The 18,198-nt window shown below is 37.1% G+C and overlaps 2 protein-coding genes across 4 annotated transcripts; one reads left to right on the top strand and one right to left on the bottom strand.

The window, feature by feature from the left end:
• Positions 1-298: 298 nt before the first annotated feature.
• On the top strand, positions 299-2,083 carry LOC111480217 (scarecrow-like protein 23). Its single transcript, XM_023125137.1, has one exon. The coding sequence runs from the start codon at positions 396-398 to the stop codon at positions 1,710-1,712; it is 1,317 nt and encodes a 438-aa protein (XP_022980905.1). The 5' UTR covers positions 299-395; the 3' UTR covers positions 1,713-2,083.
• Positions 2,084-6,313: 4,230 nt separating this feature from the next.
• Positions 6,314-18,105, bottom strand: LOC111478531 (COP1-interactive protein 1-like). Of its 3 annotated transcripts, XM_023122845.1 has the most exons (8): positions 17,941-18,105; positions 15,521-15,622; positions 9,679-15,165; positions 8,281-8,502; positions 7,959-8,192; positions 7,675-7,833; positions 7,375-7,533; positions 6,314-6,818 (listed from the first exon to the last, which is right to left on the bottom strand). In XM_023122845.1, exons 2-8 carry the CDS (start codon positions 15,599-15,601, stop codon positions 6,567-6,569), a joined length of 6,594 nt encoding a protein of 2,197 aa, XP_022978613.1. In that variant the 5' UTR covers positions 15,602-15,622; positions 17,941-18,105; the 3' UTR covers positions 6,314-6,566. The 3 variants fall into 3 exon arrangements, 2 of the variants coding, with proteins under 2 accessions (XP_022978613.1, XP_022978598.1); XR_002717494.1 differs by having other exon boundaries at positions 6,331-6,818; positions 7,375-7,550; positions 8,281-15,165; XM_023122830.1 differs by having other exon boundaries at positions 6,331-6,818; positions 8,281-15,165.
• Positions 18,106-18,198: the final 93 nt, after the last annotated feature.

Raw genomic sequence — 18,198 nt, 5'->3', positions numbered from 1 at the left:
AAAAAAAAAAAAAAAAAAAAAAAAAAAACCCTGGAGAAACGGCGTTAAATCGTAGGGGTTTTCTTTTTGTTAAAAAAAAAAACATAACACGTGGCACAATGACGTGGCCAACTTAAAAATTAATACGTAAAAGCTGAACATAAAAAACGCACTTAACGACAGCTGCAGACGGAGTAGCTAACGGCATTTCCGGATAAGAAAGAAAAAAAAAACTAAAATGGTATTTATTTAATTATTTAATTATTTAATTATCTTCTTCCTTCTTCATTCGTCCATCACAATTCTGACACATTTTGTGTGCAACTCTCACGAACCTTTCCCCCCCCCTCTCCTTCAATCCTTCTTTGTCCCTTTCCCCCAAAAGCTTCTCTCCTTTTGATTCTCTCCTCCGAATCATGCTTCGCAGTTTAATCCCTCATTCCCCCATCAATTCCGCTTCCAATTCCATGTCGTCCAAGCGCCCCGCCGACGCCGACTCCTCCGCCGACGACCCTTCCTCCAAGCGTCTCAATTCCGGTCCCTCCAACTTCCATGCCGGCGCCTCCGGGGAGAAGGACGTCGAGGAGGAAGAAGAGCTTCCGCTTGTCGATGGCAGCGACTCCACTGGTTTGAGACTGCTAGGTCTTCTTCTTCAATGTGCTGAGTGCGTCGCCATGGATAATCTACAAGAGGCGAACGATCTCTTGCCGGAGATCTCGGAGCTCTCCTCGCCGTTCGGTACCTCACCTGAGCGCGTCGGCGCGTACTTCGCCCACGCGCTTCAGGCTAGAGTGATAAGCTCCTGCTTGGGAACCTACTCGCCCTTGTCGATTAGAACGCTGAATCAAACTCAGTCGCAGAGGATGTTTAATGCTCTGCAATCCTACAATTCGATCAGTCCCTTAATCAAGTTCTCTCACTTCACCGCTAATCAAGCCATTTTCCAAGCCTTGGACGGCGAAGATCGAGTCCACGTTATCGATCTCGACGTAATGCAAGGTCTTCAATGGCCTGGATTGTTCCACATCCTCGCCTCCCGCTCGAAGAAAATCCAATCCCTACGAATCTCCGGCTTCGGATCCTCTTCGGAATTGCTCCAATCCACCGGGCAGAGACTCGCCGATTTCGCAACCTCCCTCGGCCTCCCGTTCGAGTTCCATCCAGTGGAAGGCAAAATCGGAAACCTAACGGACCCAAAGCAACTGGAATTGAGGGCAGGCGAGGCGGTGGTAGTGCACTGGATGCACCATTGCTTGTACGACATAACCGGCAGCGATATAGGTACGCTGAGACTTCTTTCAACCCTAAAACCTAAACTGATCACCATTGTGGAACAGGATCTGAGCCATGGGGGCAGTTTTCTAGGAAGATTCGTAGAAGCTCTGCATTATTACAGCGCGTTATTCGACGCGCTGGGTGATAGTTTGGCGATGGATAGCGTGGAAAGGCATGTGGTGGAGCAGCAATTGTTGGGATGTGAGATTAGGAACATTATCGCCGTCGGTGGACCCAAAAGAACTGGAGAAGTGAAGGTGGAGAGATGGGGGGATGAGCTGAAACGGGTCGGGTTCGGAGCCGTCTCTCTTGGGGGAAACCCAGCTGCTCAGGCCAGTCTGCTTCTGGGCATGTTTCCCTGGAAAGGGTATACTCTGGTTGAAGAAAATGGGTGCCTGAAACTCGGATGGAAGGACCTTTCCCTGCTCACAGCCTCTGCCTGGCAGCCCTGTGATTGAAAACCCCATTGTTTCAAGTGCTTTTCTTAGAGCAGTTCATAATTTTGGTTGAAGGAGGGCGGGGCAGGGGCAGGGGCAGCTCTCCCTCCCTCTGCCAAGAACAATAATGGCGCCATTATTCCTGGCTGTGGATGAACAGAAGAGGTCATTAAAGCAGTGAAGAACTGGGACATCAAAGCTTGTCTTACTGAGTTTGGGAACTTGGAAATTGTTGGATTAGCAAACAACCTGCTGTGTAAGACTTCTTTATCTCTGCTGCTTCTCTGGTTTTTGTTCTGTGTAAAATATCATTGTTTATTTTAGAATAAAAGCATGATGAATAAGATCATTATTATTATTTTTGTTTCCTGATCCGAGATTCGAACTACTGATTTTTTAGTCTCAGTTAGTTTAACTAATTGAGTTATCGTTTTTGGAATAATGTTCTTTTTATTGATCAAGTTGAGTATTCCATTCAAGTACACGGATCTTTAAATCTCTAGAAATAACTTTCTAGGCTACACTTTTGAAAGAACGTCTGCGTGACACATTATGATTGGATTCTTCTTTGTCTCTTTTTCTTTCTTTTTGAGGGTACTTTTTAACATTTTTCCTTTGTTAATTTATGCATACTTTATGCTCCTATGATTATATAATGTGAAGCAGTAAAACAAGTTTAGTTTTAATGTTTCAGAGAAGTGACAAGATTTCAACCATATAACCTATGGTTTATCACTATATATATGTATATATATACATATCATGATTTTGATTAAAATGGATGATAGCCTGCTTTGACAGGGAACCAATGGCTGAGCATGCAAACCACCATCAAAATGAAAAAGGAAAAAAGAAGTCAATTTTTTAATGGACAAAACTGATGTGATATGGATATGATCAAAGCATCATAGAAAGTAACTGCTTAACCTCTTCCCCCCCAAAAAAAACTTAAATTATTATAATGTCCATGATTTCTTAATTGTTCCGACTAAATAAAAAATATAATTGACAATTATTCTATTTTTTTTACCCATGTTTTAAAAAAAAAAACATATTTAGTATCTAGAAACGTCTCAATCAACCCAATATTTCAGGTCAATGTGAAGTAAATTTTTCATTAGGCGTTCTAATATATTTGAAATGAATTGAAGATTTGAGTCGAAACTTGCGTAAATTCAAGAATGAAAATGGTGAAGATGGAGTGCAACGATGGATCCTTGAAGCTAGCAAATTCCGTTTTGGACATGGGAAAAAAAGAACGAGCACACATTTGGAAGCACTCAATGAGCCATTTGAAAAGTAAGTATGGAAATGATGAGTGTTTGATTTAGTTTCATCACAAGTTTCCCATTTGAATGTGTTCCCCAAAAGCTGAGACCCATTGGTGACTCTAAATTGAAATCATTCCAACAAACAACAAAAAACACTCTCAGTTTGTGCAGCCCCAAACCACACAAACTCTCTCCCCTTCTTTCTATAACCAACAACCTCCATTTTTTATCCTCTACTTTCCCATCTTCTTCCCTTCCCTAATATGCAAACCAATACAACAAACCCATCTCTCTTTTCACCCAAACTATCTCTTATTAATAACCGTTGCTTCCAAAATACAATGCTTCCAATAACTACTAGATACGAATCGTGTACATTTTATTTGAGAATATTTGTTAAGACCACCCCACGTAAATAGTGGACGGCGATAATTTTCTATTTATAATCGTTTACCGTATTAAATAACATCAATCCTATCCTCTTTCATCTCAACTATTAAAATGGTTGATTGAACAAAGATTTTTGATGGAATAGTGTAAAACTAAAAAGGGGAGTTTTTTTTTAATAATTTATGATGTGTTAGTGTGTGGTATAGGACAGTGTATCATCATTTTGATGCCCTTCTCTCACTTCATAATAATGGAAGCTAAGTCAAAGGAGGAATCATTTTGTTATTGTCAAAATGGTTAAGAATTGTCTCCCGATGTTGTTTGGTCGTGTTTTATGCTATCTCCCAATGCACTCTCGTGCTTAAGTCAGTGAGTAACACAAACGAACTATTATTTATGCGATTTCACGTAAAGATGTGTCGAGGCGAGTTAAAGACCCACCTAATTTACTAGACTGAGTCTTTCGTCCAATCAACACCATCTTAATAGATCCTTGTCCGTTTATGATAACAGGTGATCTAATCTATCTAATACAACTCGATTATAAGAGACCAAATGGGTTTTCCCTCCTCATGACTCGTTGGATAAATAATTTATAAAATAGTTTTAGAATTAAAAAAAAAAAAAACATGAGAATCTGAAAGAAAATAGAGAGGGGGCAAAAGTTGATGATGAAGTAGTGGAAGAATGTTGGCACACAATGCAAAAACTTGTTGTTTTCAATCAAGCCCAAAACAATGAACACTTTGTTGAAAAACATTTTATTTATTTATTTATTTATTTTATTTTTATTTATTTATTAATTATTGCATCATTTATAATAAGAAGAAATTCTTGGGTCACCATCAAATGAATATGTCCATACCCTAATTATTTTTGTGTTGGAAAACAATACCTCAACTTGGTACATTTTTTTTTAATATAAAGTTTTTATTTTTTCTTTTTAATTTGTGTTTTTTCTTGTCCTAAAGGATGTCATCTAATGAATGGGACAAGGTGTTGAATTTGATTCCTTTTTCTTAAACTATGTTTTCGGGTTTGTTTTTCAAACTTTGTCTCTTTTTAGCTAATTTACACGATCATTTTCTTTTAGAAAATTAAATAAATTATTTGATTTGCGAGAAATATGTTAAAAAAATATTGATGTTTTTGGATATTGGAGTTTATTTTGATGAGTTTAATTATTTAATTAACGGTGGAGTTTGTTCTATAGCATCAGATATGGACGTTAGAAACAAGTGTATATAGTAAATGGTACTTTTTTTTTTTTTATCACGGTAATATATAGTTTGATTCCGAAAATTTAAACTTAATTTCTATTCGATCCTTGACGTTTTAGAAATGACATGTTGGGTCTCCAATAGTTATCCAATAACGTCTAATTTGTGAGGTACATTGCTATGGGTTATTTATTTGATCCATTTTTTTTTTCTCTCATCTTTCTCTAACCCATTTGTCTCCTTGTTCTCTTCTTGTTGCCACTCATTTCTTATACCTCCGCACATTTCGTAGGGAATTTCTCGAAAACCTAACATTTAGTGACATTATCATTTATTATTTGTACGTCCAAAATGGACCAAACCACTAGAGGTTGTCCCACGATAATATTTACCGAATCATTTAGACACACTCCATAATTGAAAACAGGTACAGTAGAAACATGTCATTGTCAACTTCAACTAAAGAAAGATGATGAAGAATGGGTTGAAATAGAAACTAAATACATTTTTAGACGTCTTCCACTATCGGTACGATTATCGATATCAATGTAGACATTACACACCAAAGGGATAAGGGAGGTGAGGTGAGAGAGTAAGAAAGAGGAGAAAGGGAAAGACGCCATTATTCCTAAGTTTTTTTTTTTTTGTTTTTTTTTGGTTCAATTTTGTAATTCAAATAAAATTTTTAAAATTGATTTATTATGGTTATATTTTAAATAATTATGTCCGAATTTAATGTAACTCATTGTTTGAATTATTCACAGATTCGTAATCCATTAATATTTTCTTCCATTTGATTATTAGTATATTTTATTTTATTTTCAAAATTTAGTTAGTTTATATTTTCTTTCATCGGTAGGTATCAGTTGCTAGCTTGTATTCTATTTAAACGTTGTAAATATCAATAAATATAGAACCTTCGAGTCCAATTCTATTTCTCATTTCTAACTATATATTGTTTACTTGAGTAATAATATTTTTAGATCTGTTCACACATTTGAGTGGTAAATATTGTGTCATAATTATTCATTTATTTTTTATTCCAATCATTAATTTTTTTTATTGAAATTTTTGTGGAACTAAACCATGGAAGTGTTAAGATTTTCATTTGATTAATAAAAAAGTGAAGTTTATGTGTGAAAATGGAATCAAACATTTTATTAAGGTAAATAAAATGAAGAAAGTAAGAGGAAACATTATACCAAAAATCATTGGGTTTTGACGAATGATACAATTCCTTTTGACCAAATTCCTAACAAAGACAAAGATTGTCATTTAAGACAATTGAGAAATGGAGAAAAATCACACGTGAACCAAAAAGTAAAGGAAAAGTGTATAAGGCTTTAACTTTTGATGTTATCACCGTATGAATAATAAAATAGTACATGAATAAATTGAAACTACATTCGAAAAATGCAATATTGAAAATATAAAATTAAAATTAAGAAAAATTTAAAAGAATTAAAAATACTCCATGGATAAATTATTATTATTTATTTATTATTATTATTATTTTGGCTAAATCAATACAATAAGAATAAGTAGAGTTATATATATATATATATTTTATTTTTTTTTTGTTAAAAAATCTTTACCTAATTACATAGAAGTGGAGATGCTATAATTTTGATAGGATATACTTTTACATATAAAACTTAAATTATATCAATTAAACATTTTTTTTCCCTTAAAATTACTTTTAATCTTGTGCTCAGGTTAAATTAGAAGTGAAGCTAACTTATGCAGTTAACCAACTAGTAAATTTTAATGACTTCTACACAGGAAGTAGACTAGACATATGATCATCAATAGAATTTACTTTTACATGCTGGCTGGGGAGAGAAAACAAAAAAAAAAAAAAAAAAAAAAAAAAAAAAAAAAAAAAAAAACCAATTCCCTAACCAAATTTAAAAACATAAACTCGAAAGATATTACAAAGATGGGGCTTCCAAATAAGGGCGTCTTTTCTAATTAAGGGAAGAAAAAAAGAAAATTTAATACCTTTTCCCCAGATATATTCCAAGTGTAATAGATATAATTGCTACTACGAAAATAAGCTTCAAAGAGGATATTGAAGAAACCTCAGTAGTTTGAATCTGTGTTTGGGAAGTAGAAGATGAAGGTGGCGTGGATGCTGCTGCAGCTGTTGCTTCTTTGTTCTTCTTGTGTTTCCTTTTTGTTGGAGTTGAAAAGTTTAATCCAATATCTCTGGATTTTACTTCTACTCTCTCCGTATCAGCCTCACCCTGCATCGCATAATAGTTCAACTAAACATAAACATAAATGCGGTAATTGGAATTACGAACTTCTACAATGGTACTATATTATCTATTTTGAGCTTAACCATTCATGGTTTTGTTTTTAAGTTAATGATCAACCTCTTAATTAGCTGATGTGAAACTCCTTTTCCAACCATCCTCAACAAATGCATGCCTACTACTTTTCACTACGAAATATGGTAAAAAATTGGAGCCATAGTTCATTGCTTCTTACCGTAGGTTCAGCGAAAAGTAATTCAAATTTCATACAATACTCCTAAAATTTCAAATCTCTTTAAACTTCCAAAAGTTTCTATATCTCAACCTTCAAGGTTTAGAATTGTTTCAATTGTTTCAGAAAATATATTCGTAGATTTTATTAATAGTTGAAAGACATACATGATCTCGTTAGGACATTATTTATATAAATCAACAACATAATAATTGATGTTTAAAAATTAGTTTTATGAATGATACTGTAAAACCTTAGTTGGTTAGGAAACTGAATAGAATTCTTTAAGAGTGTAAATGAGTAGAAACAAACCTTTTGTATAGACTTAGCCTCAGCCAGGAGCAATTTGTGGTGGAGGTCCTTGACTTGTGTTTCTAGAGCAAGAATTTCTTTGCCTTTCGCTTCCAGACCTTGAAGAGACCGCTGAAGTGAACCTTCTCGTTCGAACTCTTTTTGAGCGCCTTTCTCTTTCTGTTGAAGAGAGCGTCCTAAGAAATTAAACTAAGTTCATTGTTGATACAATCCAAGCAGTAAAACTTGATTGTAACAGCATGTTTTTTTCTCAGAAATATAGAGATCTTTTTTTTTTTCCAGGTATGCATGGTGCCTAACCTGTTCAGCAATCTCCGACTTTGCCACCTGCAATTCTTTCTGAAGTTGTTGTACTTGTTCGTTTAATTGGTCTCTATCTTTGATTTTTAGTCCATAATCTTCCAATTTGGATTTCAATTCTGTCTCTTTTCCAGCAGCTGTTGTTCGGACGCTTTCAAGCTGATAACATCGTTCACATTCAACACAAAAAAAATCATTAAAATCTCAGAAGAGAAATAACCAATTGGATAATTAATGAAGCATGCATTCAGTCTTATTTCTTCCATAATCACACTTCGTTGTACCTCTTCTTTCCGGAGAGCTTCAGATTTACTTAGCTCTTCTTTATGGCGTATTTTAAAATCATTATTCTCTGTAATCTCTGCATTGAGACGTTCAAGTTCAGATTTTAATGATTCTTCAACTTTGCCCCGTTCTTTCATTTTTCCTTCCAGCTGTGCTATCTCCGATTGTAACTCGTTTTTGGTCTTCTGGTATGTCTCATTGAGGACGTTGTTGTCTTCCATCATTGAAGCGATCTGTGATCATGAGAAATAATTCATTGCATTGAACGATAACAGCATTTTAATAGCACCAATTAGTTGAAAATTAAACTTTTCTGCAAACCTGAGACTGTAGTCTCTGTTCTTCGAAAGCTAGCTGTGATTTCAACTCATTTACAGTCTTCTCTGCAATCTGAAGTCGTTCATTAGTCTCATCCCTTTCAGCATTTGCAGCAGATAATTTGGTTTGGTGATCGCTCAAATTAGATTCATACGAGGTTAAGTCCTGAGACAGTCTCAAATTTGCTTCATTCAACCCTTTATTCTCCTTTTCAGCATGAATTGCCTTGGTTTGCAGCTCCTCTACGATGCTTTCTAGATGCTTTACTTTCAAAAGAGTCTCTTCGAGCTGACTTTTAAGGGCCTCAGCATCTGTGGAGGCTTCCTGAGCTTTCGCTTCAAACAATTTAATCTGGCCCTCAGCTGCCCGGAGCCGTTCAGCAGTTTCATCCCTTTCAACGTTTGCAGCAGATAGCTTGGTCTGGAGATCTCCGATGTTAGATTTATATGAGGCTAATTCCTGAGTAAGTCTCAAATTTGCCTCACTTAACCCTGCACTCTCCTTTTCAGCGTTAATTGCCTTGGTTTGCAGCTCCTCTACTATGCTTTCTAGATGCTTTACTTTCAAAAGAGTCTCTTCGAGTTTACTCTTATGAGCTTCAGCATCTGTGGAGGCTTCCTGAGCCTTTGCTTCAAACAATTTAATCTGGCCCTCAGCTGCCCGGAGCCGTTCAGCAGTTTCATCCCTTTCAACGTTTGCAGCAGATAGCTTGGTCTGGAGATCACTGAAGTTAGATTCATATGAGGCTAATTCTTGAGTAAGTCTCAAATTTGCCTCACTTAATCCTGCAGTCTCCTTTTCAGCATTAACTGCCTTGGTTTGCAGCTCCTCTACTATGCTTTCTAGATGCTTTACTTTCAAAAGAGCCTCTTCGAGTTTACCCTTATGAGCTTCAGCATCTGTGGAGGCTTCCTGAGCCTTGGCTTCGAGCAATTTAATCTGGCTCTCAGCTGTCCGGAGCCGTTCAGCAGTTTCATCCCTTTCAACGTTTGCATTTGATAGCTTGGTCTGGAGATCACTGAAGTTTGATTTATATGAGGCTAATTCCTGAGTAAGTTGCAAATTTGCCTCACTTAATCCTGCATTCTCCTTTTCAGCATTAACTGCCTTGGTTTGCAGCTCCTCTACTATGCTTTCTAGATGCTTTACTTTCAAAAGAGCCTCTTCGAGTTTACCCTTATGAGCTTCAGCATCTGTGGAGGCTTCCTGAGCCTTGGCTTCGAGCAATTTAATCTGGCTCTCAGCTGTCCGGAGCCGTTCAGCAGTTTCATCCCTTTCAACGTTTGCATTTGATAGCTTGGTCTGGAGATCACTGAAGTTTGATTTATATGAGGCTAATTCCTGAGTAAGTTGCAAATTTGCCTCACTTAATCCTGCATTCTCCTTTTCAGCATTAACTGCCTTGGTTTGCAGCTCCTCTACTATGCTTTCTAGATGCTTTACTTTCAAAAGAGTCTCTTCAAGTTTACTCTTATGAGCTTCAGCATCTGTGGAGGCTTCCTGGACCTTTGCTTCAAACAATTTAATCTGAACCTCAGCTGTCTGGAGCCGTTCAGCAGTTTCATTCCTTTCAACGTTTGCAGCAGATAGCTTGGTCTGGAGATCACTGAAGTTTGATTCATATGAGGCTAATTCCTGAGTAAGTCTCAAATTTGCCTCACTTAATCCTGCACACTCCTTTTCAGCATTAATTGCCTTGGTTTCCAGCTCCTCTACTATGCTTTCTAGATACTTTACTTTCAAAAGAGTCTCTTCGAGCTTACTCTTATGAGCTTCAGCATTTGTAGAAGCTTCCTGAGCCTTTGCTTCAACCAACTTAATCTGACCCTCTGCTATCTGAAGCCGTTCGGCAGTTTCTTCCTTCTCAATATTTACAGCTGATAACTTGGCCTGGAGATCACTCAAATTAGATTCAATTAGGGCTAGTTCTTGAGTAAGTTTCAACTTTGCCTCATTTAGCCCTGCATTCTTCTGTTCAGCATCAACTTTCTTTGTTTGCAACTCTTCTACCATGCCTTCTAGTTGCTTTACTTTCAAAAGAGTCTCTTCGAGCTGACTCTTGTGAGCTTCAACATTTTCTGAAGCTTCCAGAACCTTGGTTTCAAACACTTTTATATGGTCCTCTGCTGTCTTTAGTTTCGCACTCAAGTCCTTTGCCTCCGAATCTCTCTGTTCTAACTTTTGAATGGCCTCCTGCAGTTTCTGGTCTGTCTCCACTTGACGAGATTCAGCTACAGATTGAAACTCGATGGCTCTAGATTGCTTTTCTGTTAGTTCAGAAATAGAGCTCTTATGAGAAGCAACCTGTTGATCAACAGTTTCCTTTTCAGAAAGAGCAGTGCTCAATAACCCCTGAAGTTCATTAACCTTAGCTTTGAGTTGAATGTTTGTGTCTACTAATAATTCATTCTCTGAAGAAATCTGAGAAACTTTGTTTTCAATTTCCAAACTATACTTTTTGAGTTCACCGTTCGCACTCTCCAAAGAAGCCAATGTTGTCAAAGTCTGATCCAATTCTTCCTTTAAAGCTGCAGATCTTCCATTGGTTTCAGATATCTGATCCTCACAAACTTTAATTTGTTCTTCAAGAACTTTAATTTTCTCCATTAGAGAGTTAGCCTCAGATTCTTTGTTGGCGAACTTTGCTACTCCTTCCAGCATGCTAGTTTCTAGATGCTTTACTTTCGAAAGAGTCTCTTCGAGCTGACTCTTATAAGCTTCAGCATTTGTAGAAGCTTCCAGAGCCTTTGCTTCAACCAATTTAATCTGACCCTCTGCTGTCCGAAGCCGTTCAGCAGTTTCATTCTTTTCAACGTCTGCAGCTGATAACTTGTCCTGGAGTTCACTCAAATTAGATTCAAATAAGGCTAGTTCTTGAGTAAGCTTCAACTTCGCCTCATTTAGCCCTGCAATCTCCTTTTCGGCATCAACTTTCTTGGTTTGCAATTCTTCTACAGTGCTTTCTAGTTGCTTTACTTTCAAAAGAGTCTCTTCGAGCTGACTCTTATGAGCTTCAACATCTGCTGAGGATTCCAGAACCTTCGTTTCAAACAATTTTGTCTGGTCCTCTGCTGCCTTTAGTTTCTCTCTCAAGTCCTTAGCCTCCGAATCTCTCTGTTCTAATTTTTGAATGGTCTCCTGCAATTTCTGATCTGTCTCCACTTGACGAGCTTCAGTTACAGACTGGAACTCAATGGCTCTCGAGTGCTTTTCTGTTAATTCAGAAATAGAGCTCTTATGAGAAGCAAGCTGTTGATCAGCAGTTTCCTTTTCAGAAAGAGCAGTGCTCCATAACTCCTGAAGTTCATCAACTTTGGTTTTGAGTTGAATGTTTGTGTCCACTAATAATTCTTTCTCTGATGAAATCTGAGAAACTTTATTTTCAATTTCCGAAGTATACTTCTTGAGTTCACCATTTGTACTCTCCAAAGAAGTCAGTTTTGTCAAAGTCTGGTCCAATTCTTCCTTTAAAGTTGCAGATCTTCCATTGGTTTCAGATATCTGATCCTCATAAGCTTTTATTTGTTCTTCAAGAACATTAATTTTCTCTATTAGAGAGTTGGCCTCAGATTCTTTGTTGGCGAACTTTGCTACTCCTTCCAGCATGCTAGTTTCTAGATGCTTTACTTTCGAAAGAGCCTCTTCGAGCTGACTCTTATAAGCTTCGGCGGTTGTAGAAGCTTCCAGAGCCTTTGCTTCAACCATTGTAATCTGGCCCTCTGCTGTCTGAAGCCGTTCAGCAGTTTCATCCTTTTCTACGTTTGCAGCTGATAACTTGGCCTGGAGATCACTCAAATTAGATTCAAATAAATCTAGTTCTTGAGTAAGCTTCAACTTCGCCTCATTTAGCCCTGCAATCTCCTTTTCGGCATCAACTTTCTTGGTTTGCAATTCTTCTACAGTGCTTTCTAGTTGCTTTACTTTCAAAAGTGTCTCTTCGAGCTGACTCTTATGAGCTTCAACATTTTCTGAAGCTTCCAGAACCTTTGTTTCAAACACTTTTATTTGGTCCTCTGCTGTCTTTAGTTTCGCACTCAAGTCCTTAGCCTCCGAATCTCTCTGTTCGAATTTTTGAATTGCTTCCTGCAGTTTCTGGTCTGTCTCCACTTGACGAGCTTCAGTTACAGACTGGAACTCGATGGCTCTCGAGTGCTTTTCTGTTAGTTCTGAAATAGAGCTCTTATGAGAAGCAAGCTGTTGATCAGCTGTTTCCTTTTCAGACAGTGCAGTGCTCAATAACTCCTGCAGTTCATTAACCTTGGTTTCGAGTTGAATGTTTGTGTCTGATAATAATTCATTCTCTGAAGAAATCTGAGAAAGTTTATTTTCAACTTCCGAACTATGCTTTTTGAGTTCACCATTTGTACTCTCCAAAGAAGTCAATTTTGTCAAAGTCTGATCCAATTCTTCCTTTAAAGCCGCAGATCTTCCATTGGTTTCAGATATCTGATCCTCATAAGCTTTTATTTGTTCTTCAAGAACTTTAATTTTCTCCACTAGAGAGTTTGCCTCAGATTCTTTGTTGGTGAACTTTGCTACTGCTTCCAGCATTCTAGTTTCAGAATCTTTAGCTAATGACTCATGTAACGACTGAAGTTCTAAGTTTCTCGTAGTAGTTTGCTCTATTGTTCTTACTTGGTGTTCTAGTTTTTCTTCCGCAGACTTCAGCTTTTTGAGCACCTCAGCCTCTCTGATACCAGTTGCCTGGAGATCACTCTCAATAGTTTCAAGTTTCTTTTGAGTAATGATCAAATCGTTCCTTACGACTTCCACCAAATTTTCTGATTCAGCTAGCTGACTGCTGGACAAATTCAATGCATCTTCCAATTTTTTCTTCTCTTCAGTTAATTCCTTTTCCTTTACATTGGCAACATTCAATGCAGTTTCAAGGCTTGCTACTTTTTCTTCATATGACTTTATTTCAGACGCCAAGACAGATACATGGTCAAAGTTTTTCTTGGTTTCTGCTTCAGCATCCCCACATTTCTTTTCTAAAGTACTCAATTGCCCTTCAAGCTCTTGAATTCTGTATTTTTCTGCTTCAAGCAACAACTCCAACTCATTCACCCTTTTATCAGCAACTTCAATTTTGTTATTAGATCTCTGGGTCAGTTCTTCAAGTTCAAGGCTACGTTGATGATTCATGTTAGCTCGTTCCTCATGTTCAGCACATTTCCCAATTGTGGCCTTCAGCTCCTTCTCAAGATCTTGATGCTGCGACGTTAACACCTGTATTGCGGATTCTAGTTGCAGTACCTTATCCTGATATTCCTGCTTTTTGTCATTCAGCTGCTTCTTTTCCTCCTCAACATCGATCAATTTAGTATCGAGTTCTTTTATTTTCTCAGATAATTCAGTGACTTCCCTCTCGGCATCATTGTTTTTCAATCCTAACAAATTTAGCTGTTGTTCAAGGTTCACATTCTTTTGTTCTGCTGCTACAAATCGAGTCTCAAGTTCTCTTAATTGTGATTTTGCATCTTCCGCTGATGCAGTTGAAGCTCGGACAATTTCTTCAAGTTCAAGATTCTTCTGAGTGGCAGTTTGAGCGACAACTCCAGTTTCATTATGAAGATCCTCCAAATCCTTCAACTTCTGTTCCAACTCCTTGTTGTTGGACAGAGCTTGAGACAAAAGAGAATCAGCTTTTCCCAAATTCTCATCTGAAAGCTTCAGCTTTTCCTCAAGATCGTTGCATAAATCTTTCATTTGTTTGGCATTGCTAGAGAAATCTGCTAGAGCCGCTTCAAGCTCTTCTTTATCTTTGATAGCTGCAGCAAGTTCCTTTTGAATATCGGAGACTTGTGCTTCCTTAGTTTTTAAAGCAGATTCAGCAGATTCTTTTTGGTTCATTTCTTCCTGAAGCTTCAACCTGATTTCTTCCAGTTCAGACATCTTTACACGAAGATCCTCTTTAGTTGAAGCAAATTGGTTTTCAACGGCTGAAATATCTTCCTTGATCTTAGATTCTGAAGTCTTTCGGATGTCCAGTTCCTTAGTTAGTTCTTCAATTAAAGCTTCCTTCGTGGAAAGTTTCTTCTCCAAGTCTAGCACTTGAGATTTAAAAAGCGCCAGATCTCCATGGACGACAGAAAGCTCAGTTGCTGTAGTTCGAAGTGCTTCTTCTACCTTTTGGCTTTCAGCAATCTTGTCATTTAACTCCTTGATATTTTCTTGCAGGGAAGAGAATTGATCTTCTCTTTGTTTGGCACTTAGTTTTTCTGTTTCAAGAAGCCTCTCAAACTCTAATGCTCTTTTTGCCTCAGATTCAGCATTTAAGCCACTTCGTTTGTGAAGCTCTTCAAATTTCAATGCTTCATCTCCAGATATCTTCAATTTTTGTTCCAACTCTTGAATCTGCTTCCGGGAATTCTCAAAATCATTGCTCAAACTATCAAATGCTTCTTTCACCGCAACCAACTCCTTGTTCTTCGCTTCTTGAGTTTGCAATGCCTCTTGCAAACTGTTGAGCTGCGAACTATATTTCTCTTCAGATTCAACGATCTGCTCCTTCGATTTCTTAAGATCGAGTTCAAGCACTTCATACTTCTCTTCACTTTTCTCGAGCTTCTGACTTGTGAGTAATACCTCATCCTGCAACCTTGAATTCTCCGATTCTAGATGCTTCAAATTTCCAGCTAATCTCTCAATTTCAAGCTCAAAATCTCTCGACTTCTCTTGGGCCTCCAATAATTCTCTGCTCGGATTGCTTGCACTTCTTTCAGAAATAGTTGGTTTATCCTCCTCTACGAATGCTGTTTTGGCTGGAGGAGTATCCTCCGCCACCAGAGGCTCCTTTTCTACTTTTATAAACTCCCCACCCAGAGAATTCTCCTCCTCTTCGTTCTTACTTTCTTTTGCTACTTGAATTGCATCTCCATTCACAATCTGTCATAAGATTTGGGAAACCATGCATGACTATCAAGAACTTCTAAGAATTAATTGCAATTTCTCTATGGTATTTGCAAACACAATTAATTGTTTACATGCTATCAGATATTCAATCATCAAAGCTCCAATAGTTGATACCAGGACGTTAAAATGGTTTCCATTTCAACCATTCCAGAATTTCGACAGTAAAGAATAACCAGAACTTCAGTCGCCGACGTTTGTTGAAGACAATATGAAAGTGAACATGTTACATAAATGCGTACACAAATTTATATCCATTGTTGCTATAAGCATCAATCTCAAACCAAATTGAAAGCGAGCTATTAAAATAACACGAGAAGGAATGCCTGACCTTATCACCATTGGCATCATTTCCAGAATCCTCAGCCGCCTTGGTTACTGGGGCTTCCGAACTCTGAGGTGCAACTTCCATAGAGGCGCTATTCTGCTTAATCTATAACATCAATTTAAGCAGGAGAAAAAAAGAAATCAGTCAACCATGTTACAAAGCGAAAAACGTTCTAGCACGCCCTTGTTTTCAGTTCTGTTTTGCACTTTTCAGTAGGCTCTATGCCCTGTTCTCCATAAAAATGCACTCCCTTAATCAGGTGCTGATTGATTTCAACTAATTAATATTGCAGTAAATAGATCAATCAGTATGTCTGACAAAACCAAACACTCAACGTAGCATTCATCAACACGTTTACCAGTAACTCACGCTTAAATAAAGAAATTTGCAACAAAATATTGAATTATAATTTAGGTCCTCAGTATACGATTTCTGTTTTTTAATAATTCATTTATTGGCTAAATGATAGATTTTCTTAACATGCAAATTTGAACTTAGAAGTTCTAGATCTAAATCTCTCCTTCTATATATTATAATAATAATTTAATTTAATATTACTATATCACCTTTAATCTTTGGTATATTTGCAACAAATACAATTAAATAGGATATTACAATAGCAGCATGCAAAAAGATCAAATTTTCTTTTCTTTTTTTAAACAAAAAAAACTCAAAAAGATTAAAAACCCACTCGGCAGCCAAGAACAATGAACTAATAGTTTTTTTTTTTTTTTTTTTGGCATTTGTTTTCAACAATTAAATTATAGACCAAAAACAATTCCAACTAGCTAGCGGGCCCCATCAGCATTGTTGTGCTAAGCATCTTTTCAATTAAAGAACTAGAGTCAGGACCGTTGTTTAGGACCCTTTACATTTGCCAGCAAAAATCAAACGAAGGAACCGTATCGTCAGAATTTGCCACAGAAATCGAAATCAATCTAAATATAGCAGATCATATCAGATCAGATCAGATCATCCGATCGGAGGGTTGAAAATGCACATTTGTTTTTATAGTGTGGATGGCCCCCACTACCGGTATGCGGTTGCGATAAGCACCAGCAACATCACTGCCACCAAACGCATTAGTTTCTCTCACTCTCTGTTCGGACAGCTCAATCATCGCCGTCCAAATCAGCCACCTTTCTTTTTTCTTTTTCTTTTTTTCTATTTTTGAAAATTCTATCCTAAATTGAGGACTCGGTCCACATCTTTTTGTAATTATATGCTTTACAGAAGGGTAAGCATAGCATTACAAACTACGTGACTGGAAAAAAAAGGCAAGGGTTTTGTGAAATGATTGATAATAATAGCATCTTTTTATTTACCGAGTCCATTACATTATTTACTGGCTGTGAAAACTTTATTAATATTTTCCAGTCGGTTTGATTTGAGCAACGAATATTCATCTTTCAAAGAGAAATACTGATGAATATTTTGTGAAAAATATTGAATTTGACTTATATATGACGTGGCAATCCACGTCATCATGTGAAGTATTTTAATCACATGCCACGTGTAATATGTCAGTTATTAAATTTTAATTATGTTATGCTCTAATATTTTAGCTTCTACGCCGTAGATCATTCAGTGAAAACGTACTAAAGAAAAAAAAAAAAGTTCATACAGCGAAAGCAGCCAAAAAGAATGTGGAGGGACGAAATTGGGCAAAGAAACTAGTAGTTTTCTGGACTTCTCATCTTTAGAGATCTAAAAAGTAGGTGGAATAATATTTCTCAATAAAACTAGTGAAAACGATAAAGCAATTCAAATGTTCAGGACGAACGATTCTCTTTATGTCACTGAATTTTCCGTAATGATGCATCAGCAAAAATCCTAATTCTTTAATGAAAGGTATCGAATCGATGATTTGGTGAAGAGTAAAGGCAAAAAGGAAACCTCACGTGATCTGAGATCCTTCTACCTTGTTACTTAAGAAGAGTTAATCGATACAGAATTCATCTCAAAGTCGACTTAATAGTTATCAGCACACCGAGATGATATCGCAAATTTCCAATTCAGCAAAGCGAGATTAAAAAAAAAAATGAAGCACGAAGAGTGATAAGAAGAAACCGCGAGTCGCAGTACTGAAAAGAAGATCGAATGAGATCCAATCGCAGTAAAAATCAGAAAATAAACGGAGAATAAAAAAGAATCTGAAAAACATCGACGAGACGCTCATTCAACATCAACAAATCGATTCACCACTACACAACAAGGAGATCAAGCGCGCAGAAAGAATAAACAGAAAAAAAATCGAAACCAGAATAACGTCTCTGATCTTCTCAAGCAAAAAAGAAAGCAAGCGGAGGAGACTGAAGACGCAGTTGCATAATTAATAGTGTCGCAAAAGCCGCAGTTGGCAGTAATAACTAAGAAAGCAAGACGATAGATAGATAGATTGAGAGAGAGAGAGATGAAGTTACCTGAAATTTTGGTCGGCGGTAGTGTTTACAATACGATTTCTCCGCTCTCAGACACCGTGGAAAATGGGGAGACGGCGGAGGAGATGTCGATCAAGGAGGGTGGTTAGAGAGATAGAGAGAGAGAGGAGATTCCTTTTGTAACCGAGTTTTTTAACGTCCACTGGAAATTGTTGGTTAGTATAAATATTAACATATAATTTTTTTTTAATTAGTAACGTGGGACCCGTAGGTGGGGGTCCACAACAGCAAGGATGACGG

The sequence above is a fragment of the Cucurbita maxima genome, unplaced genomic scaffold (assembly GCF_002738345.1).
Source record: "Cucurbita maxima cultivar Rimu unplaced genomic scaffold, Cmax_1.0 Cma_Scf00001, whole genome shotgun sequence".
NCBI lineage: Eukaryota > Viridiplantae > Streptophyta > Magnoliopsida > Cucurbitales > Cucurbitaceae > Cucurbita > Cucurbita maxima.
The sequence above is the reverse complement of the archived record's forward strand: the minus strand, read 5'-3'. Positions and strand labels throughout refer to the sequence as shown.